The 26,472-nt window shown below is 41.3% G+C and overlaps 2 protein-coding genes across 3 annotated transcripts in view; one reads left to right on the top strand and one right to left on the bottom strand.

The window, feature by feature from the left end:
- Positions 1-5,644, bottom strand: part of LOC130367418 (serine-rich adhesin for platelets-like) — a 122,709-nt gene extending 117,065 nt beyond the window's left edge. The window contains exons 1-2 of the mRNA XM_056569836.1: positions 5,299-5,644; positions 2,028-2,118 (exon numbers count right to left, since the gene is read on the bottom strand). Of these exons, the coding sequence (XP_056425811.1) occupies positions 2,028-2,118; positions 5,299-5,644 (437 nt within the window). The remainder of the gene's footprint in view (positions 1-2,027; positions 2,119-5,298) is intronic.
- The window catches only part of LOC130368644 (long-chain fatty acid transport protein 2-like), a 320,594-nt gene that overhangs the window by 147,763 nt on the left and 146,359 nt on the right, over positions 1-26,472 (top strand). The gene's annotated exons all lie outside the window — the stretch shown is intronic.

The raw sequence follows: 26,472 nt of genomic DNA, 5'->3' as shown, positions 1-26,472 counted from the left end.
TTATGAGAGGAGGACAATGCGCTCCACTACCCTTAAAACTGTATTAGACTACAGAAACAAGTGTGTAGCTTTGGCTGGCCTTTCACAATAACTAGGCCCAAATTAGTTTTATAGGAAAAAAAATTTACACCACGTAGGTGCATGTACAGTTTACACTTATGAGAGGAGGAGCACTAGATGCTCCGCTACAAACTGAATAAGGCTACAGAAACAAGTGTGTAGCTTTGGCTGGCCTTTCACATTAACTAGGCCCAAATTAGTTACAGGAAAATATAAAGTGGACACCACATAGGTGTACGTACAGTTTAAACTTATGAGAGGAGGACTATGTGCTCTACTACAAACTGAATAAGGCTACAAAAAAATGTGTGTAGCTTTGGCTGGCCTTTCACAGTAACTAGGCTCAAATTCGTTTTACAGGGGGAAAAAACTTACACCACGTAGGTGTACGTACAGTTTACATTTATGAGAGGTGGACAATACGCTCCACTTAAAACTGCATAAGACTACAGAAACAAGTGTGTAGCTTTGGCTGGCCTTTCACAGTAACTAGGCCAAATTAGTTTAACAGGAATATATATATATAAAGGACACCACGTAAGTGTGCGTACAGTTTAAACTTATGAGAGGAGGACTATGCACACCACTACAAACTGTATAAGACTACGAAAACAAGTGTGTAGCTTTGGCTGGCCTTTCACAGTAACTAGGCTCAAATTTGTTTTACAGGGGGAAAAAAAACGTACACCACGTAGGTGTACGTACAGTTTACATTTATGAGAGGTGAACAATATGCTCCACTTAAAACTGCATAAGACTACAGAAACAAGTGTGTAGCTTTGGCTGGCCTTTCACAGTAACTAGGCCAAATTAGTTTAACAGGAATATATATAAAGGACACCACATAGGTGTGCGTACAGTTTAAACTTATGAGAGCAGGACTATGCACACCACTACAAACTGTATAAGACTACGAAAACAAGTGTGTAGCTTTGGCTGGCCTTTCACAGTAACTAGGCCCAAATTAGTTTTAAAGGGGAAAAAAAGTACACAACCTATGTACGAACAGGTTACACTTATGAGAGGACTATAAGCTCTGCTACGCAACCTGTATTAGGCACTGTAATCAGGTGACTATGGTTTTTCGTGCTCCCCCTAACTGGCCCCTGTTAGCTTAAGAGTTGTTGTACACCTAACTGCAGCAGTACAGAATCACTGTATAATAGAGCCCAGTACAGTATTATTATGCACTAATAGCAGGTGGCAATGGCTTTTAGTGCTCAGATTTACTGGCTCGTATAAGCTTTAGAGTTGCTGTACACGCCACAGCAGCAGTAGAGTCGCTGTGTATTACACCCAAAAGTGTCCTTTCTCTCTCCCTCTCTCTCTCTCCCTTCAGTGTTTTTCTTCACTGATTTTGGCTGGTGCTAGTTTGCTGCTGTCAAGCTGTTTTTCTGTGCAACACACACACTGCTCTATCTGTTCCTGCAATGAAACACTCTTTCTGAAATAAAACGCTGGAATGGCTGGCCGCAAGATGGCTGCCAATTATATAGGGCTGTGACATCACAGGGGTGGCTGGCTGCTGATAGGCTGCATGCTGCATGAGATTCAGGGTCATCCCGCCTTCCTGCCTTCCCAGGATTCCTTGCCTCATGTCCTCACATGTGGATCCACCCTTTTAGATGCCCTGGAGCCTGGACCACACTAAATGGAGTTTAATGAAGCGATTAGTGCAATAGAATCACAGCGATATTCGGATTTGTTGTGAAGCAAATTTTTCCTGAAATTCGTTGCAAATTCGGATTTGTCAGATTCAATTTTGCTGGAATGGTTTTGAGGTAAAATAAAAAAAAGAGGCATCATACTGGATAGCTTATCAGAAAAAAAGAACTTAAAAAAGACCTGATAAATATTATCCTTGTGTTCCGAGCGAACCCAGAGACTTGGGGTACAAAGAATTTGCCCATAGGGGTCAGAAGGGTCAGATTACTCAGGGGCCACTTCATTTCCCATCCTGTGTTCACCTTCTTGGGTGCTTTTCAGAGTCACTAGAGGACATAGAGGCAGACAGAAAAAAGGTAGGATCATCCTCCTCACCAGCAGACTCTGATGTGTCTGAGGCCAGATATAACAATTACTGGGGCACAACATATTAAGTACTGAAATAGCATATTGGTGTAAAAATTGTCAATTGCTGTAAAAATTGTCATTTGTCACTCTGCACAATGCCAAGGGCAATGGCTTTTGGAAAACATCTGTTGGGTTACAATGCTCACTACTAGGGATGACTGAATCGAATCTGCCGAATCCAAATTTGTTAAGAATTTCAGGAAAAATTAGCCTTGCAACGAATCCGAATATCACCGCAATTCGATTGCACTAATCTCTTCATTAAACGGCATTTAGTGCGGTTCAGGCTCCGGGGCATCTAAAATGGTGGATCCACATTTGAGGACATGGGGCAAGGAACTCTGGGAAGGCGGGATGACCGTGAATCCCATGCAGCATGCAGCCTATCAGCAGCCAGCCACCACTGTGATGTCACAACCCTATATAATTGGCAGCCATCTTGCGGCCAGCCATTCCAGCGTTTTATTTCAGAAAGAGTGTTTCACTGCAGGGACAGATAGAGCAGTGTGTGTGTTGAACAGAAAAACAGCTTGACAGCAGCGAGTCACCACAAGCCCAAATCACTGTAGAAAAACACTGTCAGGGAAGGGAGAGAGAGAGAAAGAACACTTTTGGGTGTAATACACAGTGGCTCTACTGCTGCAGCGGGGTGTACAGCAACTCTAAAGCTTATAGGGGCCAGTAAGGCTGAGCACTAAAAGCCATTGTCACCTGCTATTAGTGCCTAATAATACTGTACTGGGCTCTATTACACAGCGATTCTGTACTGCTGCAGTTAGGTGTACAACAACTCAGTAATGTTTAGTATAAATAGTATAATATTACTATTATAATAAATTACAAGTATAAGTCCTCACTTTATATTTCCTATTCCCTTACACTTCTGGCTTTGGCTCCAAAACTGCAGTGGCAGTTTTCCCCAAAAAGTGCTAGAAAAAAACCTGTGTGGAAACTAAGCCTAAAATTCTGTTACCAGTGTCCTGGGGGTGGGTCCAGAGGTGTGTCCAGCTGACATGCCTCTTTCCCAGCTGTCACTGGCCTATGATTGACACACAGGACTGCTTACCCTGTACTTTCCTGTTTTCATAGACTTGCATTCCACAAAAAAATCCTATGAGCTGCCAATGTGTGCGCTGCAGGTGCCGTCTCAATCAGTCACCACTAGGACCACTGGAAATGCGGAGACTGCAATGCATTTTCAAGCACATTGCGCCAAAAGTCTGCAATTAAAATTTCCTCTGCAGAGTTTTCCACCGCAGTGTGCACAGTGCAGCATAATCCCATTGAAAACAATGGAAGGCTGCTGCATTGTTTTTTCCCGACATAATTTTGTTTCTAAGGCTAAGTTTCCACTTGTTTTTTTTTCTAGCAGTTTTTGGAAAACTGCCACTGCAGTGTACAAGTGTATTCAAAAGGAATAGGACATATACAGGAAGGACTTACACTTCGCCTTCCTTATGGATCCACTTCTGACTTCTGGCTCACTTCTGACTGGCTCAAAAACTGCCAGAAAAAAAACTAAGTGGAAACTTAGCCTAATACACTAAGGTAGATAGTGCAACAATATGCAGTTCACTAGCAGCTAAGAGGGGATAGTCTTTCCCAGCAAAACAAACAACAGAAGGTATTTAAATGATAACTATCATGCTCTCATTCTTCGAATTCTTGCATTGTCACTCTGGAACTTTTTTGTCTGCTTTGCTAATTCTCTATGCCAATTTTCTGTCTTTGTGCTTTGCAAACACAACCATTGCTTTGATTTTACAACTAAAAACTTGCAATGCTGGTTTCATAGACAAGTTCAAATATTTGGGGTATACAAATGTAAAACCAAACTCCACACCCAAGAGGATATAAGGGATATAGAAACTTCTAATGATGTGTTTTTTCTATGCTTTTAGGGGGAGATTTATCAAAACCTGTCCAGAGGAAAAGTTTCTGAGTTGCCCATAGCAACCAATCAGATCACTTCTTTCATTTTTGAAAAGGCCTCTGAAAAATGAAAGAAGCAATCTGATTGGTTGCTATGGGCAACTCAGCAACTTTTCCTCTGGACAGGTTTTTATAAATCTCCCCCTTAATGTTTAGAAATGCAGAAAAAATGTGAAAAGACTTGTCGGTTTTTCGCTAATTGAACCCTTACCACTATCCTCGGTACATTTACATCCCTGGGACATATTGACAGCTGCTGTACATTGACAACATTATCATTGCATGGGCCCAATAACTGTCCCCACACCATCTGCAGTGGAAACTGCCTGTTAGGGCCCATTAACAGGACAACATTTACGTACTGAATTTCCTCTACTTCTCTGTGCAAAAAAACAGTGCACACAAATAATTTTAAGCAGATTCAAGCAGAATTTTTATGTGAAAATTCTACCTGAAATCCTTGTGGAACCAAAACCCCAATGATGTCAATTGAGGAATCTGATGAGGAATATTTCCTGATTTAAGAAATTGGCATGCCTAATTACTTCTGTGCCATGTTTTTACATGGAGAATTAGGCTATGTTCACAAATTCCATTCAAGACACAGAATTCCCCTGAAATGAAACCCCACTGACTTCAATGGGATTCCACTTTTCCAGAAATGGAAGGGCCCTGCGTAGCTACCTGCTACTTATATAGGGTTGGGCTGAGGGGGTGGGGCAGAGAGCTGACACAAGTGAAAAAAAAACAAAAATGGAGGGGATAGAAAACACAATGTGAATTCAAGCAGAGAAAATATACATGGTCGCACATCCACAAATTGTATTTTGTTCTAATTGTTTCTCAGCATCAATTCAGAAACTGACAGGTTGGTATACATTTTGATCAAAAGGTACAAGCCCACTCGCCACGTCAAGGCCACCTAGTCAGAGTGGGTCCCTAACATCCCTAGCGTAAAATTTAGGATACAATATGAGACATGAGGGACTCATTCTACCAGATGTACTTGGATTTGAAAACCCCATGAAGATATTTGCATATTATGATGCCACTTTGGCACTCATCGCTGTACCGAGTCGCTGGTGGTAAATAACGCCATAATATAGAAAAAAAAAGTTGTTATTTAGGATAACATGCGGTAGTTGTAATAGCCAGATCACTTTCTAAAAAAATCTTGCACACAATGGAGTCCTAATGTATGTTGTACATTGGAATAAAGTGAAGAACCCTCACATGTGATCAACATGTAATTGTGATCCCATGGCATCGGTATCAGACACTCAATCAGCTGTGAGGTGTCTCTCAAATAGCTGGGTAAACGGACAATGTATTCTTGCAAGTACAAGTCCAGCTGGTGGACAAGATTGCTAAGAGTGGAGTTCGTACTGGAGATATTGGGATGTCCGGGAGGCTTATGAACAGATTTATGAATCTTTGGCAAGTAGTAAAAATATGACTTGTTCCAATCGATAATGTAAATTAATTTCTTGTTGTCTTTGGAAAGAATACCATCCTTCAGAACAGCAGAAGTGAGGGAAAGGAGATCCTCCTCAATCTGTAAGAAGGAGTCAACAGACATTTTCTCATAATGCTAGTCATCAGATAAAATGCGGAGAGCTTAGGTGTGATATTGCTCATAGTCTGAAATAACAAAACTGCCTCCTTTGTCAGCTGAACGGAGGACTCTTTCAGAATTAATCTGCAGCTGTTTAAGAGCTATTATTTCCCTTTGGGTGAGATTTGTCACTGCTGATAATTGATCAATTCTGTGTAAGTTTATTGAAATCCACACCTACTAAATTTTGGAAGACTTCCAGGTGTGATCCCTGAGAATCTGGATAGAATTTAGAAGGTGGTTTTAAGGATTCATGTTTAATACGAGGAGGCTGAATTAGTGGTTATTTCCATCGCCCAAAAATTGTGAAAGGATCAGACTTTTTTTCAGTACATAAAAACAAACCCCTTTGTAATAGGGATGTTTCATTGACTGACAATTTGTATTCCGAGATGTTAAAAATGTATGCAGAGGTGTAATTTTTCTGGTCCTTGGGGGTTATTTGGGAAGTTTACCTTTTTTGGTCCCTTCATTTTCCTCTTCGTCGTTTCTCCTTGTTTCTTTCTTTTTGTCCGTTGCGGAACCAAAAAATTGGTTATTTTGCTGAAATGAACTGGACCACGGCCTAAAAAAATGGAACAATAAACGTTCAGTAGGTGAGTTGGGATTTAAACAACAAAGAAGTGGTCTCAAATGGCAGGAGATGCTCAACCCCAAAAGCAGTTGTGCATTTATGCTGGGGGAGCAGATCCTGCCCTAGCGGTCTGTGTCTAGGGGCAATCCCCAGCATAAAAATGCATACAATGAGGATGCCTGCAGCTGACAACAAGTGCCACAATGGCATCCTACACCAGATAAATGGCATGGATGTGTAACAATTAGAGTTGGGATTTTCCTCAGATCCCTGTGTGACAGGCAATGGAGAGTCATAGAGGAGAGAAGATCAGTGACCCCAGCACAAGATGAAGGTTCCAAGGGATTTGTGACAGTAAATTCTTCCTGGGATTGATGGTTTGTAAGTATGCAATCCCTATTACCCATTAGATCCTCCCCCGACTTGTAAGCTATTATTGTGGAATCATTGTGGTTGGTGACATCACAAAAATAATCTGGTGTCGGATTGATCGTTTTTCATATAATGTCTATTCCATCTTCTAAGTTCTGAGGTTCTAGCTAGCAATCGTTATTGATGATAAGCAGGACGGTATGCCTCTCCTTAAGCATTTTTTGTATTCTTGTTTTTTCTTTTCAGTAGTCCTTCTCAAGCTGTTTTCCAATTTGAGAAGTAATGCAGCCTGGGAGGCTGTTACCGATGAAGGTGTAGAAGATCTTTGTTGAATATACTTACCAGGTTGATTGGTATTGACAGGTGTTTTCAATGTATCCTTAGGAGGAGTGACACATTGTAGTTTCTCAGTTGGTTTAGTTTGACATGTATTGCCATGTGTTTTTTGATGCATCATCAAGAGGAGTAGCACATTTTTGTTTCACGTTGCATTTGTAAGCGTCCATATATGTTGCTTCTGATAGAAGTGGTAGTCACAGTGGCTAATTTTTCAGTTGGAACAGTGGCAACGTTAGTTTTTTTATTCCTGGTTACAGTTCTAGATGAATCAGGATTAGTCAGTTGTACTGTCTCCTGTACAGTTTGAAATTTCTCCCACTGTACAGGAGACAATCCCAATTCTTATTGTTTGTAGTAGCAGTGGAAGGTGCATTGGTTTTTTCCTTTTTTTTTATGGGTATTGTTTATTACCTGTTTTTTAAAGGTGTTCCTTGACAAATGGCCAGTATTGTTATAATCAGCCATGTCGCGGCTGTATTTTTGTGCTTTTTCTCTCAATTAATTCTACCTCCAGTTTACGCAATCTCGTAGATACAGTATATTGTTATTAACCTTAGAAAAATCACAGTGAGTCTTATACATGTGTACATTATGAACGTTACACAATATTTTCTCATTTAGAACATCACATAAAGCTTTTATTTTATGGCAAAACACATTTTAAATGCATAATATGCTTCGCCATAAAATAAATGCTTTGTGTGATGTTCTGAATGAGAAAATGTTGTGTACTGTTCAAAATGTACACACGTATAAGACTTACTGTGTCTCTGGAGTCCGGTGCCAGTGGAATTCAGATCAGCAGCGGCCCACAGCGGGAAAGTGGGGGCACGGCCACAATCGAGTGGGTATAAGGATAACTAAAACATTAGATTTACATATTGTTTCTGTGAGCTAGGTTTGCAGGGCAGGGTACACTGCAGATCACGCTCACAGAAACACTAGTGATACTGGCAGATGTACAGCACCTGGGCCAGGGTGTCACCCGGTGTGGTCTGTACCCCCTGTAACCCCCTAGCAACGCCACTGAAAGGGGTTATCCAGGAATAGAAAAACAGAGCTAATTTATTCCAAAACAGCACCACACCAGTCCTCAGGTTGTGTGTAGACTTACAGTTTGGCTCTTTACAGTTTAATGGAACTGAGCTGCAATACAACAAACAACCTAAGGACAGAGGTGGCACTGTTTTTGGAAGAAATCAGCAGTTATTCTCATCCTGAATAACCCCTTTTAGGGAGGACAAAGCCAATAGTAAGGGACTGCCAACTTTGTTTGGGTAATAGACTTGCTAAATAATAGCCAAAAATGTGGTAGAGTGACTGCAAGACTGGAATGGATGAGTTGGATTGGGTGGCTGGCTGAGCAGTGAATTGCTCTGCCATGCACTTTACCCGGCTATATCCCATGAATGTAGCAGTCTCAGGACTCAAAGTGATCTAAACATTTAAAATGTCTAGACAACATGTCAAAAGTTTCTGAAAGTGACAGTAAGACTTTTAGGCTAGGTTTCCACACAGTCTTTTTTTTCTTTTTGGCATTTTGTTTTTCAAATTGTCACTGAAGTTTTTTAGCCAAAGTGTATTCAAATATAATTGGGAATGTAATGGAAGGGCTTGGGTTATGTTCACATGTCAGAATTGCCATGCGGAATTGCACATTTGAATTCCGTGCGAAGATTCTGCAGCATTAGAGTCCCATTAATTTCCCTCGTATTCTGCTGCACTGTTCACATGGCAAAATTTCCAATGCCCTCTGCAGAATGTCCGCACAGAGATTTTCCATGCGGACATTCTGGAGTGTGACCATACCTCATACTTCTCCTTACTACTGGCTCTACTTCTGACTTTGGCTCAAATCTGCAGTGGCAGATTTCCAAAAACACCAGAAAAAACCTGCTTGGAAACTTAACCAAACAATTTGCTGGAGGTGAGTCTGAAAATGTGAAACATCAGAAGTCCCAAAAAAAACTATTTCATGCTTGTCAGATTTGTCAGTATATCATTCTGTATTACTACTGTCAGGGTATGTTACCTAGTTCAATATTCAAAGACAACCAGTGGCAAATGAACAGATCCTGGTTAGTGTATGAAGGATCGCATGTAGTTTTCAAGGGTGTTGCAATACTTCAAGTACAAGTATCACAGAGGGTTCTCCAGTAACCTTGGTTCCAGTGGCTCTCCAACAATTGGAGAGCCAATGATTAGCGTACAGTTTCATCACTCATAACTGCAGAACAAGTGACAAGAATAGCTCAATTAGGACATAGGTAGAGTACACAGTGATATGACTCACAGGAGACTTCTTCTCTGTAGATTTTCCTTCTCTTTTCATCATCTTGTCCAGATGTCAGGACTTCTTCCAGCTACATCTTCTCTCTGCAGAGTCTGATGCCCGGACATCATTGGTTCCTCACTTTGCCAGCAGATCCTCATCCTCTATATGAAGTCAATAATCATTATAATCCTGCCACACACTGTTCCCGTAATAATGAAGCCACACACTGATTATTCTCAGTTTGGTTAAATCCCGCCCCTGTACTAGCCCAGCTGATTGAAATTAGGTCCAGCAGAATTGAGTCCAGAAGCGGAAGGTGAATAAGGTGCCACTAACCAACATAATAGAATATGGTACTCCATTAAGACAGAAGATGTGGTGTATAAATAAGACATCTGTTGAGTGGTTTGAAGACCTGTAGTGGATATAAAATGTGCCATCTTTGTGCACCTGTCCACCTCCATATTAATGGTGGTATAACCTTTCGGAGTGGGTAGGTCAATGATGAAATTAATTGATGAAAATGTATTGCAGGCACAGACTGCAAGGAGATAACAAAGGCACATACATCTATAGTCAATAATGGCCACCAGATGACCTGTCATTAAGTTGTAATGATGATGCTGCAAAACGGGAAAATGTTGCTTGGGTAGCAAGATGCATTGCTGATGGTAACAGACTCATTGGATAACAGGCAGGTGAGCATTTTCAGGAAGTACAGAAACATCGGTCTCTTTGAATGCTTCAATGAGGAATTGCCAAGTACCCAGGAAATAGGAGGGGTTTAAGATGCTCTCTCTGCTTTCAGGTGTTGGATCTTCTTCAGATGCCTAATCAGGAATCAGCGCTCGGTCCAGCGTGCAGCCTCCCCAGCTTGAGTGTAAAATGGTCCAGCGCTTGGGGTGATTAAAATTGTAGAAACTTTATTAAAGCATGTCGTGGAACATACTGACAGGATACGTGAACCCCGTGTTTCGGATCAACATAGATCATTACTCATGGCTAACAAAGTACATAACAAATAAGTATAGTAGTAATACTAGGTCACATGCATATGATATCCCATCCTAGTTAAAATATCTAAAAAATACTCATAAAACATGGAAAACTGGATTACAGAGGTTCTTATACAAGGTACAAACATCAAAGGCATATGACAATACATACTTCTCTCCTGCCACGGAATATGGCATAACATCTCAATACATAAGATATGGAAATAGGAGACCTTGATTAATATGTCAAAATAAGGTCTTGTCTATGGTTCATCCCATTGGGCTGTCTAGTATTGAGCACAAAAATCCAAGATTCCCTATTTAACAGTTTACGCCTCAGGTCCCCACCCCTGACATTTCTTTTTTACTCTCTCCACCCCATTGATCCTTAGAGATGACACATTCCCACTGTGAAAATCCTGAAAAAAGTTTAGTCACTGCAGACACATTAACTTGGGCATTGTTCACATCAGAAATATGTCTCCTAATGTGCATCTTTAAAGAATTCGATGTGCATGCGACATATTGGCAGTTGCATATAGCACATGTCTGCAAGTGATTCATTTCTTCTGAACACATCTCCACATACCTGGATGACAGCCGTGTCCTTCTTAATGCATTGTGCAGCTCCAAAAATAATCTGGGGGAAAGTATTGAACCCCGGGATGGACTCCTTCGAGAGACAACTTTAACACCTTGTGCAACTGTTTGTTGCAAATTAGTATTACTTTCTAACACTGGTATATACCTGTTTATAATGCGTTTGATACTATAACATTTTTGCTATACGAAGTTACAAACACAGGTGCTGGGCGTATACTGTTTACTCCTAGAGTTCTACCCCTGTCAGCAAGAGGATATGTCATTTTCCCCCTCTTTTTATGGGCAATCGAACTTTTACGGTCTAAGCCTTTCACTTTACAATATGCCTCTTGCAAATCTTGTGTGCAATATCCTCTTTCTTTTAACCTGTCAAAAAGTAAAATAGATTCAATTTCAAACATATCCACATCATGTGCTGTAGTCTGACCCACTCCTCATAAGGGATATTTTTTACTACATGATGTGGGTGGCATGAATCTGCTTTCAATATGGAATTTCCAACTGACTCCTTCCTATACGGACAAATACTAATTTCCTTTATATTGTTTACCCCCTCCTTAACTGCCAAAATTATGTCAAGGAAGGGAAAACTCTCCTTGGAAAAATGTGCCATAAAAGAAAGATTAAACTTATTATTTATGTGCTCTACAAACTTGAAGAAAGCAGCTTCAGAGTCCCTCCATACCATGACCAGGTCTTCTATGTATCTTCCCACATATTTAATTGACTGAAAAAATGTGTTGTTGTCTGAAAATAAAACCAATTCCTCCCAAATAATCATATAAATTATAGGGCCCTTCTGATCTGTTGAAAATAGCTACCATTGAACATAAAAAAGTTGTTACATAATAAAAATTCTGTAGCAATTAACAAAAATGTCTTCAGATCAGGGAATATCGACCATATACGTTCAAATGCCTGGATAATGTCTGTAGACCTTGCTGCCACGGTATGGAGGAATGTAAAGCCACTATGTCACACCTGGCCCACGCATAAGAATCTGACCATTCCATACTGTCCATAATGTCCAACACATGTTTCATGTCCTTAAGAAATGTAGGTGTTACCTTAACCAAGGGCTGCAAATATAAGTCAAGCCAGTCCTCCCATCTCTCTCCCAAGGACCCTATACCTGCAACTATGAGTCTAAGGGAGGGTGGAAAAGAACCCTTATGCACCTTGGGGAGAGATTGGAGAACTGGCGTTAGAGATGAGCAAACTTTTGAAAAATTTGATTGAGACGATTCTAGGAAGTTTCTGAAAAAATTATGTTCGGACCGAATTTATTTGTGGCGAATCTGTATAAAAAACGGCCATTTCTGGCCTATAAAGTGCCTCAATAGGTGTGTAGAACAGTTTGCTTTGTTCTATCACGCATAGGGAGTGTGCTGTGTTAGTGAAATAATACTGTTATTCAGTTTGACATGAAGATTAAAGGCATCGCTATTAGCATCACTGCGGCAGAGCATCTGAATATGGCAGCAGGGAGGCCATATGGCAACAAAATTGTAGAGAGTAAATAGATTTTTCAATGTAATTTTTCTTTAATTTAATTAGAATTTATTGACATTTTTTGAGTACCCATTCTGGTGAGCATCGAGCTGGCTGTTCGCCCTGCCTCTTACTCTTGTGGAACTGCAAATGTTTCATTTAATCAGTAATGGTTGATTGTGATCGCTCCAACCTGTTTCATTGGATTCTTGTGGTAATTCCACAGCTACTATATGATGTCGACGACCATAGAGCCTCAGTCTTAAAAAGATTACATACATTTTTTGAAATTGAAATTTAAGATTTTGAAATTGAAATTTAAGATTACACTCCCAAGTTTTAATGTCCTGGGCCCTGGCGTGTGGCTACAAAGGACCACAAGGAGTCACTTGGCGGCACAATGACAGAGCCTGGAGATGGCATCAGTATGAGGAGACCATATAGTGACTGAATGACTGCCTGGAGTTTGTGTCAGCATGAGGAGACCATATAGCGTCTGAATGGCACAGCCTGGAGGTGGCTGAAGCATAAGGAGACCATATAGTGGCTGAATGGTACAGCCTGGAGTTAGCTGAAGCATGAGGAGACCACATAGTGGCTGAAAGGCACAGCCTAGAGGGGGCTGAAGCATGAGGAGACCATATAGTGGCTGGATGGCACAGCCTGGAGTTGGCTGAAACATGAGGAGACCATATAGCGGCTGAATGGCACAGCCTGGAGTTGGCGGCAGCATGAGTAGAACATATAGTGGCTGAATGGAACAGCCTGGAGTTTGTGGGGGAAAGGGGGAGAAAATGGAGGTGGGGGGAGGGGGGAAACTTGGTGTAGACAACTTGTTTTTATCTTATATTGTTCAACTATGTTCTCATTTGTTTCCTCTTTCTTTCTCTTTTTAGGAATGATCTTATGGACCCTCTTGGACCCACACTATTTTAGACATGTCCAACCTCAATATCAAGTAAGGTATTTGTTCCCTATATTTGTTCATCTTAGATTGTATTATATTGTTAATTAACTATATAGATTCATTCTGAACTTCAATCATTATATTATGCATAAATTTCTTACTTTACCTGTTTTACTATTGTTGTGTTTTTTTTTATTTTTTTTATTCTCTATGGAAATTTACATCTCAGTTGAGGGCTTGGATAGATTAGGACTGTTCTTATTTGTTCTCATAACCTCTTTATTGTTTTTATTTCTTGTATGATTACTTCTCATTGTTTTCCCCATTTTTCTTCTTTTGGTATGGCTTGAAACGTGCTCTCTTGTGTAGTTTATATTTTGCTCTAGTGATTTCTGTTGTTTTTTTTTTAACTCTTTTTTGGCAAAGTAAGTTTCAAAGGAAGGTTGAAAAAGTAAAGCCTTCATTTAATCCTTGTGGATTCAAGGTTTTCAATCTGTATATCCACATTGCTTCCTTTCTCAGCTATTTTTTATTCAGATTTCCCCCTCTTGGGCCCAATCAGGACTTAATAAATCCCCAAAACTTTAAATAATATGTCTCGTCAGGGGGGTGTCTACTACTGTTCTTATTGTGCTTTGATGCTTTGATATTCTTCTTCTTAATTGTTGTGTGGTCCGCAATGTAGATCGCTCAGTTTTTTTTTTTTTTTTTTTTGCAATTGATGAAATCTTTGATTTCATATTTTTGTCCATAAAGTGGATTTTAAAACACTTTTTTCTCAGGCATATACCTACAGAAATGGCACCCTCCACAGGGATAGGATCCCTTTATGTTCGACTTTAACCACATCGTTTCTGTTTTCTCTTCTTTGTATTGGCTATGCACCAAGTGCTCCCTAATTTTCCTACCTCTGCGGTACGTTTCTCTTGGGCCTTGGGTAAGTACTTCCTTTAGATCTTTGTCCTCCAACAAAATTGGCCTCTACCTCTTTAAGTATCTCAAGTACTTGCTTATTGTTTTAGTCATAGGTTCCTATGCACCCTACTATTTTTGGTTGGTCACTTATTCTCTTACATCTCACCCTCGTCCACCCTCGGGATATCTCTAGCCCTGGTGAAGGCTTGGTGTAGAACCTTTTTAGGATAACCGTTAGTCAAAAATCAATGACATAGAAGTTTGCTCTCCTCCAAAAATGTTTGTTCAGTTGAACAATTGCATTTTGCCCTGAAGTACTGGCCTATGTGTATCCCATTCTTTAGGGGCCTGGGGTGGAAGCTTTTCCAATTAAGGAAGCTATTGGTGGATGTCGCTTTGCTATATACTTTTGTCTGGATGCTGCCTTCAGACCCGAAAGAGATCTCTAGATCTAGGAAACAATGTGATTGTGTCTTAATTTCAGAGGTGAAGTGCATTCCAATTTGATTATCATTAAGAATTTGTACAAAATTATGAAAAGGGTGATGGTGCTATGCCAAAATAAAATAACATTGTCAATATAACAACCCCAAAATAAAATGTGTTTAGTTAATTCCCCATGTGCTTCTGAAAATACTATTGTGTCCTCCCACCACCCTAAAAATAAATTACCAAAATTTGGTGCACAAGTTGTGCCCATTGCTGTGCCTTTGTGTTGTAAATAAAAGTGACCATCGAACGTAAAGTAATTGTGTGTTAATAAAAAATAAAGAAGAGTAGTGACAAACCTATTGTGATCAGTGAATTGAGTGGCTCCTGTGCTTAAATAGTGCTCTACTTCTTTTACCCCTAGATTATGTTTAATGTTCATATAAATAAGGCCTCTACATCGAGGCTCGCAATTAGAGTGCCAGGGGGAATGTGATCTCCTCGAGTCTGGACACAGCATCTTGGGTGTTCTTTATGTAGAGGAGGGCAGAGTGACTACAAATGGGGATAAAATTTGGTCTACGTATAGGCTTATTCCTTCTGTAAGGTTTTAATTTCCCAAAACTATCAGGCGACCCGGAATAGGGTCTTTCTGCTTGTGGATTTTTGGCAATGCATAAAACGTTGCCATTGTAGGTTTTTCATTAAGCATTGACTTAAATTCCTCCTCTGTGATTAACCCTCCAGATTTTCCTTCCAACAGAATATTTTTCAATTCTGTGACATATGTTCTTGTGGGATTTTGGTCCAATCTCCTGTATGTGCTCTGGTCCTTTTATAAATATTAACACCATATTTTTGTGATCTTCTTTAGTCATTATTACTATATTACCCCCTCTATATTTCTCTAGTTCTTGAAGAGCCTGGTTTTCTTTTTTAGTAAGGTTGTTATTATACTTTTTGTGGGGCATTTTTTCCAATTCTGCTCTCACCATCTTAACAGAGGTGTCTATATTGTTAAACTGACTAAATGTCAGCATTGTTCTACATTTGGGCTTTGAAGTTGAATAGGGTGGATGTACCGTTGATCTAACTCCTGTTTAATTTTCCTCTAAAAGATCTGTTAGATCAGCCACTACTTGCTCATCTCGACTTCTGATGTCTCCCCAATTTTCTGTGCTGTTATTATTCACTTTGCGCAAGGCAAGCTTCCTTGCAAATAAACCTATATCCTTTACCCATGTAAAGGAATAACATTTTGGAGTTGGGGTAAATTATAACCCTTTCTGAAATACTGACAATTGGTCATGTGTTAGTTGTATTGTGGTGAGGTTACAGATCTGCATTTCTACATCTACCTCTATGTTTGTCTGGGATGTAGGGGAGTATCCCAATTTTTCCCTGTCTCTGAGGTGAATGCCCTCTTCTAAAAAATGGGGTTGTTGGGTTGGGATCCCTCCTGGTTGTGTATGTTGGATGGCTGTCATAATAGGTTGTTGAGACTGGGGTATTGGTTGCCATGTGGAGGAGTAGGATGCCAATATAGAATTTGATAAATTTCCACACGTTTATATTGCTGATTTTTGTTTGGTCTTTTGTAGTTGAATTTACGTTTAATTTTTACTTTATATCTTCCTGTGTTTGGATTTGGGCCCTTAATTCCTGATTGATCGTCTGACTCTGATATTTCTGACTCGTATATATCTGTATAATTGTTATACTGATTATACACGTTGCCTGTGCCTCTTTTTACATATATCAGACCTGTCTCGAAATTCTTTTTATCCCTCACGTATTTGCGATGTTTTCGCTCCTTCAATTCTGATTGGAAACTTTCTATATGTTTCTGTAGTTGTTGTTCTAAATGATTAAAGTCTGTTCGGGATTTGAAGGTCTGGATTTCTTCTATCTGTTCTTCTAATTATATCAAAATACAGTACCGGCGCAAAAAGGATTTAAACTGAGCTGCCAAGATACAACAAAAGAGTGGATCCCTGTACTTCCACTCAACAAAGATTAAAAAATATATAAATATATGTCTATCGGCGCTATGGTGTCTGCGTAACTAATAATCCACTTACTTAGTATCTGAAGGGATCATACAGTCCTAGTATGTAGATGAAAAAGGAGCTTCTGTGTTCATTACAATAAAAAAAAGCAAATAAATAATAATAGACCTGTGTGTTGTACTCCAGATTACATTTGTCCATAGGCATAAGCATTCAATAGAAAGTAATAGCAGATGGCCACTCTAACTAGCACTACATGTGCTGATGTCCGCGGTACCTGCTTCCTGTTGCTGATGCACGTAGTTCTGCTGCGGGAGAAGTTTTTCTTTAGTTCTTACGTCCATTCCGGGTAACTTTGGGGGGCTCCAAATAAAGATCCTCTGCTGAGCGATGAGATGTACTGTACCAGGGGGCCGAACGCCAGGAGATCTGCTCCGGCCGGAAGCGTCTCACCGGCTGGCTTCCCTGGTGTAATAGCGCTTAGCCGTAACCCAGGTTCTGCTAGCGACATCACTACTGCATGGGCCTGGGGCCAAAAAGGATCTAACGCGTTAGTTAGTGGATTATTAGTTACGCAGACACCATAGCGCTGATACACATATATTTATATATTTTTTGTTCTTCTAATTGTTTACTGATTTCACCAAAGACCCTTTTCTCATATGTGACAAGATAATTGCAGATACTTTTTATATGTCTTTTGGAGGTTACGGAATGTCATTTAATTTAACATCAATTTGATTTAATGGCAATTAATTTGCAGAGAAAACATGCTGAGCTTGGGTAATGAATGATTCTGGGTTTATTTTCCCAGATAAAAAAAACCTTCCATTACCTTTGTTGGCTATTTTTGCCTGGTCATTTTAAGGAGGAGATTAACCTCTGATATAATTTACCATAACTGGTCAAGACCCGTATATGGAGGGTTAACTTAATTTGTTAATTTATTCCAATAGATTCGCCTTGGGGTAATCCAATAATATCCTAGTTTCCCATATACTTCTTTATAAAATTCCCATAAGCTTTATTGATTTTCTACACACGTGTCTAAAATAGTGTTGGGCCGAGAGGGTCCATAAGATCATCCCTAAAAAGAGAAAGAAAAAATAAACAAATGAGAACATAGTTGAAGATAAAAACTAGTTGTCTATATCAAGTTTCCCCCCTCCCCCCACCCTCCATTTTCTCCCCCTTGAAAGGGAGGGTTCTGATTGCAACATGTATATGACATTCAAAGGGAATGGCCCAATTGTGAGAATGGAGGAGGGACCGAACACCCCAGTGGACAGGAACAGATCATGTTCCTGTCAGTGATGTAACAAACAGACTCTATAAGAGCGGCAGACACGGCACCCACGCTCAGATGCCCGCCACCTCTTGATAAAGCTACAAAACACCTCAAAACATGTCGAGGGGGGCAGAGTAGGAGATTTTAAACAAGAATAGTGCTGATACCCTGAATATAATTGAGTGTGACCTGCAGGCACACTCAGACTTACTTCGCAATCAAGATAGCATGAATGACAGAGTTTTCTGTGAGAAAGAGAAACTGTATCTACGATTAATGCAATAAGGGTATATAGCACTATTGGTTTTTAAAGTGTGTAGAAAATCAATAAAGCTTATGGGAATTTTATAAAGAAGTATATGGGAAACTAGGGTATTATTGGATTACCACAAGGGGAACCTATTGGAATAAATTAACAAAGTTAACCCTCCATATACTGGTCTTGACCAGTTATGGTAAATTATTTCAGAGGTTAATTTCCTCTTTAAAAATACCAGGCAAAAATAGCCAAGAAAGGTAATGGCAGGTTTTTAATCTGGGAAATTAAACCAAAATCATTCATTACCCAAGCTCAGCATGTTTTCTCTGCAAATGAATTACCATTAAATCAAATTGACAGAAACTCTGCAATCCGTAACCTCCAAAAGACAGATAAAAAATATCTGCGCTCCTGGTGGGAGATTGCAACAGGTGAGACCTATTTGCAACAAAAAATAGTATATAGAGGGCTAAGGATTAACATCACTTCTAATTCACATAAGGGGGACCCCAAATTTATTAGAGGGTGGCAACAGTTACAAACAGAGAACTCACTCCGAATGCTAGACTATCTCGTCACATACGAGAAAGGGGTCTTTGGTGAAATCTGTAAACAATTAGAAGAACAGGTAGAAGAAATCCAGACCTTCAAATCCCAAACAGACTTTAATAATTCAGAACAACAACTCCAGAAGCATATAGAAAGTTTCCAATCAGAATTGAAGGAGTGAAAACATCACAAATATGTGAGGGATAAAAAGGATTTCAAGACAGGTCTGATATATGCAAAAAGAGGCACAGACAACGTGTATAATCAGTATAACAATTATACAGATATATCCGAGTCAGAAATATCAGAATCAGACGATCAGTCATTAATTAAGGGTGCAAATCTAAACACAGGAAGATATAAAGCAAAAAATAAACGTAAATTCAACTACAAAAGACCAAACAAAAATAAGTAATATAAAGGCCAAGGAATTAGAAGTTATCAATACAATCAGTATAACCAGCAGACAGGTGGTCTTAACCAATACAGCCACACAAACCCCAACCCACAGCAGCAAATATTGGTACAAAACCCAGCGCCTCATACAACAGGACAGACATGTGGAAATTTGTCCAATTCTATATCGGCATCCTACTCCTCCACATCGCAACCAATACCCCAGTCTCAACAACTGGTTATGACAACCATCCAACATACACAACCAGGAGGGATCCCAACCCAACAACCCCATTTTTAGGAGGGGGCATTCAACTCAGAGACAGGGAAATATAGGGGTACTCGTAAAATCCCCTACATCCCAGACCAACATAGAGGTAGATGTAGAAATGCAGATCTGTAACCTCACCACAATACAACTAACACAAGACCAATTGTCAGTATTACGGAAAGGGTTATCATTTACCCCAACCCCAAAATTTAATTTCTTTACATTGGTAAAGGATGTAAATTTATTTGCGAGGAAGCTTGCCTTGCACAAAGTGCAAAAAATAGCACAGAAAATTGGAGAGACATCAGAAGGAGAGATGATTAAGTAGTGGCTGATCTAACAGACCTTTTAGAGGAAAATGAGACAGGAGTTAGATCAACGGTACATCCACCCTATTCAACTTTAAAGCCCAAATGTAGAACTACGCTGGCATTTAGCCAGTTTAACAATATAGACACCTTTGTTAAGATGGTGAGCGCAGAATTGGAAAAAATGCCCCCCCCCCAAAAAAAGTATAACAACCTTACTAAAAAAGAAAACCAGGCTCTTCAAGAACTAGAGAAAAATGACAAAATAGTCATAAAGCCCTCTGACAAGGGAGGCAATATAGTAATATTGACTAAAGAAGATTACAAAAATATGGTGTTAAGATTGTTAAAGGACCAGAGCACATACAGGAGATTGGACCAAAATCCCACAATCCCACAAAATCCAACAATTCTGTCACAGAATTGAAAAATATTCTGTTGGAAGGAAAATCTGGAGGGTTAATCACAGAGGAGGAATTCAAGGCAATGCTTAAAGGGTACTCCGCCCCTAGACATCGTATCCCCTATCCAAAGGATAGGGGATAAGATGTCAGATCGCCGCGGTGCTGCTGCTGGGGATCCCCGGGATCCCCGCTGCGGCACTGTGCTATCATTACAGCACAGAGCGAGTTCGCTCTGCACGTAACGACGCGCAATACAGGGGCCGGAGCATTGTTACGTCACAGCTCCGCCCCTCTTGACGTCACGGCCCGCCCCTTTCAATACAAGTCTATGGGAGGGGGCGCGGCGGTCGTCACGCCCCCTGCCATAGACTTGCATTAAGGGGACGGACCGTGATGTCATGAGGGGCGGAGCCATGACGTCACGCAGCTCCGTCCCCTGTATCGCCCGTCATTAATGGCAGCGGGGTGCCACAGCGGGGATCCCGGGGGTCCCCAGCAGCGGCACCGCGGCGATCTGACATCTTATCCCCTATCCTTTGGATAGGGGATAAGATGTCTAGGGGTGTAGTACCCCTTTAATGAAAAACCTACAATGGCAACAAAAATCCACAAGAAGAAAGACCCGATTCCAGGTCGCCCGATAGTTTCGGGAAATTAAAACCTTACAGAAGGAATAAGCCTATACGTAGACCAAATCTTATCCCCATTTGTAGTCACTCTGCCCTTCTAGATAAAGGACACCCGAAACGCTGTTTCCAGACTCGAGGAGATCACATTCCCCCCTGGCACTCTAATTGCGAGCCTCGATGTGGAGGCCTTATATACGAACATTGAACATAATCTAGGGTAAAAGCAGTAGAGCACTATTTGAGCACAAGAGGCACACAATTCACTGATCACAATAAGTTTGTCACTACTCTTCTTTATTTTTTCGCTCTGCACGTAATGACGCGCAATACAAGGGCCGGAGCATTGTTACGTCACAGCTCTGCCCCTCGTGATGTCACGGCCCGCCCCTTTCAATACAAGTCTATGGGAGGGGGCGCGGCGGTCGTCACGCCCCCTGCCATAGACTTGCATTAAGGGGACGGACCGTGATGTCATGAGGGGCGGAGCCATGACGTCACGCAGCTCCGTCCCCTGTATCGCCCGTCATTAATGGCAGCGGGGTGCCACAGCGGGGATCCCGGGGGTCCCCAGCAGCGGCACCGCGGCGATCTGACATCTTATCCCCTATCCTTTGGATAGGGGATAAGATGTCTAGGGGTGTAGTACCCCTTTAATGAAAAACCTACAATGGCAACAAAAATCCACAAGAAGAAAGACCCGATTCCAGGTCGCCCGATAGTTTCGGGAAATTAAAACCTTACAGAAGGAATAAGCCTATACGTAGACCAAATCTTATCCCCATTTGTAGTCACTCTGCCCTTCTAGATAAAGGACACCCGAAACGCTGTTTCCAGACTCGAGGAGATCACATTCCCCCCTGGCACTCTAATTGCGAGCCTCGATGTGGAGGCCTTATATACGAACATTGAACATAATCTAGGGTAAAAGCAGTAGAGCACTATTTGAGCACAAGAGGCACACAATTCACTGATCACAATAAGTTTGTCACTACTCTTCTTTATTTTTTCGCTCTGCACGTAATGACGCGCAATACAAGGGCCGGAGCATTGTTACGTCACAGCTCTGCCCCTCGTGATGTCACGGCCCGCCCCTTTCAATACAAGTCTATGGGAGGGGGCGCGGCGGTCGTCACGCCCCCTGCCATAGACTTGCATTAAGGGAACGGACCGTGATGTCACGAGGGGCGGAGCCATGACATCACGCAGCTCCGTCCCCTGTATCGCCCGTCATTAATGACAGCGGGGTGCCACAGCGGGGATCCCGGGGGTCCCCATCAGCGGCACCGCGGCGATCTGACATCTTATCCCCTATCCTTTGGATAGGGGATAAGATGTCTAGGGGCGCAGTACCCCTTTAATGAAAAACCTACAATGGCAACAAAAATCCACAAGAAGAAAGACCCGATTCCAGGTCGCCCGATAGTTTCGGGAAATTAAAACCTTACAGAAGGAATAAGCCTATACGTAGACCAAATCTTATCCCCATTTGTAGTCACTCTGCCTTCTAGATAAAGGACACCCGAAACGCTGTTTCCAGACTCGAGGAGATCACATTCCCCCCTGGCACTCTAATTGCGAGCCTCGATGTGGAGGCCTTATATACGAACATTGAACATAATCTAGGGTAAAAGCAGTAGAGCACTATTTGAGCACAAGAGGCACACAATTCACTGATCACAATAAGTTTGTCACTACTCTTCTTTATTTTTTATTAACACACAATTACTTTACGTAAGGGCTAGAGATATTTCGAGGGTGGACTTATTAAGAAATAAGAGAATAAGCGACACACCAAAAATAGTAAGGAACCTATGAACAAAACAATAAGCAAGTACTTGAGATACCAAAGAGGTACTGGCCAATTTTGTTGGAGGACAAAGATCTAAAGCAAGTACTTACCCAAGGCCTAAACGTAAAGTACCGCAGAGGTAGGAACATTAGGGAGCACTTGGTGCATAGCCAATACAAAGAAGAGAAAACAGAAACAATGTGGTTAAAGTCGAACATAAAGGGATCCTATCCATGTGGAGGGTGCAATTTCTGTAGGTATATGCCTAAGAAAAAAAGAGTTTGAAAATCGACTTGATGGATGAAAATATGAAAGAAGAGATTTCATCCACTGCCAAACAACCAGAGTAATCTACATTGCGCAATGTGGATACCCAAAAATATATTTAGGAAAGACCACACAACAATTAAGAAGAATATCAAAGCATCTAAGTACAATAAGAACAGGAGTAGACACCCTCCTTGCGAGGCATATCTGCGAAGCACATAGAGGAGAAACCATGAATTTGAAGTTTTGGGGATTCATTAAGCCCCTTTTGGGCCCAAGAGGGGGAAATCTGAATAAAAAATTGCTGAGAGAGGAAGCAACTTGGATTTACAGATTGAAAACCTGAAGTCCACAAAGATTAAATGAAGGTTTTACTTTTTTGGCCTTCATTCGAAACTTACTTGCCAAAAAACAAAAATTCAAAAAACAGAAATCACTAGAGCAAAATACAAATCTACACAAGACAGTGCGTGTCAAGCCATACTGAAAGAAGAAAAATGGGGAAAACAATGAGAAGTAATCATACAAGAAATAAAAACAATAAAGAGGTTATGAGAACAAATAAGAACAGTCCTAATCTATCCAACCCCTCAACTGAGATTTAAATTTCCATAGAGAATAAAAAAAAAAACACAACAATAATAAAACAGGTAAAGTAAGAAATGAATGCATAACAGAATGATTGAAGTTCAGAATGAATCTATATAGTGCAACAATATAATACAATCTAAGATGAACAAATATAGGGATCCAATACCTTAACTGATATCGAGGTCGGACACGTCTAAAATAGTGTTGGGCCGAGAGGGTCCATAAGATCATCCCTAAAAAGAGAAAGAAAGAAGAAACAAATGAGAACATAGTTGAACAATATAAGATAAAAACAAGTCTTCTATGCCAAGTTTCCCCCCCCCCCCCTCCATTTTCTCTCCCTTGAAAGGAAGGGTTCTGATTGCAACATGTATATGACAATCGAAGGGAATGGCCCAATTGGGAGAGCGGAGTATGGACCGAGCATCCCATTTGACAGGAAAAGATCATGTTCCTGTCAGTGACGTAACAAACGGAGTCTAAAAGAACGGCAGACACGGCTCCCATGCTCAGATGCCCACCACCTCTTGATAAAGCTACTTATGTAGCGAAATATGTCAAAGGGGGAAGAGTAGGAGATTTTAAACAAGAATAGTGCTGATACCCTGAATATAATTGAGTGTGACCTGCAGGCACACTCAGACTTTCTTCGCAATCAAGATAGCATAAATGAGTCTTCAGTGAGAAAGAGAAACTGCATCTACAATTAATGCAATAAGGGTATATAGCACTATTGGTTTTTAAAGTGTGTAGAAAATCAATAAAGCTTATGTGAATTTTATAAAGAAGTATATGGGAAACTAGGGTATTATTGGATTACCACAAGGGGAATCTATTGGAATAAATAAACAAAGTTAACCCTCCATATGCTGGTCTTGAACAGTTATGGTAAAACATATAGTGTCTGAATGTAACAGACTATAGGTGACTAAAGCATGAAGAGACCATATAGTGGCTGAATGGCACAGCCTGGAGTTCGTGGCAGAATGAGTAGAACAGATAGTGGCTGAATGGCATAGACTGGAGTTTGTGGCAGCATGAAGACACAATATAGTGTCTGAATGGCACAGTCTGGAGGTGGCTGAAGCATGAGGAGACCATATAGTGGCTGAATGGCAGAGCCTGTAGTTGGCGGCAGCATGAGGAGACCATATAATGTCTGAATGACACAGCCTGGAGGTGGCTGAAGCATGAGGAGACCATATAGTGGCTGAATGGCACAGCCTGGAGTTGGCGGCAGCATGAGTAGAACATAGAGTGGCTGAATGGCATAGCCTGGAGTTTGTGGCAGCATGTGAAGACCATATAGTGTCTGAATGGCACAGCCTGGTGGTGGCGGAAGCATGAGGAGACCATAAAGTGGCTGAATGGCACAGCCTGGAGGTGGTGAAGCATTAGGAGACCTTATAGTGGCTGAATGGCACAGCCTGGAGTTGGCTGAAGCATGAAGAGACCATATAGTGGCTGAATGACACAGCCTGGAGGTGGTGAAGCATGAGGAGACCATATAGTGGCTGCATGGCACAGCCTGGAGCTGGCAGAAGCATAAGGAGACGATATAATGGCTGAATGAGGCAGCCTGGAGGTTGCGGCAGCAGCATCAGGAGTCCTGAAAGAGACCCGGTGATAGAGTGGTGCAGTGGGTGGTAATACCAGTAACTGGTGATGAAGGTGGGTGAAAAAAGGTCTGATGCGGAGGAATGTTTGTAAGGCAGCGCCTTAAATCTGTTTGGCACTATCTATATTTGTGAAATGTTGGTGTGGCTCCATTTCTCAATCTACTCTGATGCATCAGGCATTGGTGGGTGGAAATCCTGGTTGATCCATGCCTGATTCATCTTCACAAAGGTCAGTCTCTCCACATTTTTCGTTCTCCTTGGGGTGACTATGGCCCCCGCTGCACTAAACACCCACTCTGATGGAACACTACTGGCCGGGCAGGACAGCTTTTTTCCCATCAACAGTCCGCACTAATTGACTGCTACTGCCGCCGTCTCCAGGAACCCCTGTTGCGATCGGCTTCATCATTAACCAGTGTCTTCACGTCACTGATGTCCTACTCAGGTTCCTCAACAGTGTCTGCTTCAGTACCCTGAACCCTGGCAACACTGCCTCCCATGTAACTCTCCTCATCACTACTTGCCTGCCTGGCGAAGGAAGCGGTGGATGTCTCCTCCACTTGTTGGATGGGCAGTAGCTGCTGACTGTCCTTTATTAAATCATCCTCACTGAATAGTGGAGCTGAACCAACAGCATAAGATACTTCTGTGGGGGAGGGAACAGCATATGACAGTGGCAATGGGAGGACAGGGACTGCTCCCGGGCCATGCCAACTGAGGGTTGTGTCTGAGGAACCCACCGACTTTTGACTGGGGGTTATCAGATGTCACTTGTGATGAAATGGATGAACGTGTTAACCAATCGATGACAGCAGATGGGTTGCTGGTCGAGACACGACCGCTAGCTGGCACCAGGAGCTCAGGCCGTCTCACTGCAACTCCTGCTGTCACTCACCCCTAGTCTGCTGCGACCTCTGCCTGTGCCTGATGAATTTAGGCCTCTGCCACTCCTCTATGCATGTCCCGGTACTTCTCTGCCTGACATACTTAGTGCGTATATGAGGGGAATACAATACGCTTCACTACACTTAAAACACTTTGTCTAGAACAGCAGCAGGTGTGTACTTTTGGCTGTCCTTTCACAGTATCTAGGTCATTGATAGATTAACAGGTACAAAATAGTACACTACTTAGTTGCAGGTATGCGGTATGTACTTATGAGGGCAGAAAAATTAGCTACTGTATGCTTATAAAAGTATTTGAGAAATACACCAGCCGGTGATTACTTTTCCCTGGCCTTTCACAGTATCTAAGCCCTTGAGAGTTTAACAGGTACAAAATAGTACACTATTTAGATGTAGGTATGTGGTATGCACTTATGAGGGCAGAAAAATGCGCTACAGTACACTTAAAAATTAGTATTTTTGCACAACACTAGCAGTACACAACAGTGCTGCAGCACACAGTCGCTGTGTACTAAAACCAAAATTGCACTCTCTCACAGACTATTAGGAATGGACTGCTGGGTATTTATAATACCGTCTACAGACTAGTATAACCAGTAGACCATTTG

Source organism: Hyla sarda, chromosome 4 (genome assembly GCF_029499605.1).
Source record: "Hyla sarda isolate aHylSar1 chromosome 4, aHylSar1.hap1, whole genome shotgun sequence".
NCBI lineage: Eukaryota > Metazoa > Chordata > Amphibia > Anura > Hylidae > Hyla > Hyla sarda.
Note: the sequence above shows the minus strand (reverse complement) of the source record. Positions and strands in the feature narration are given on the sequence as shown.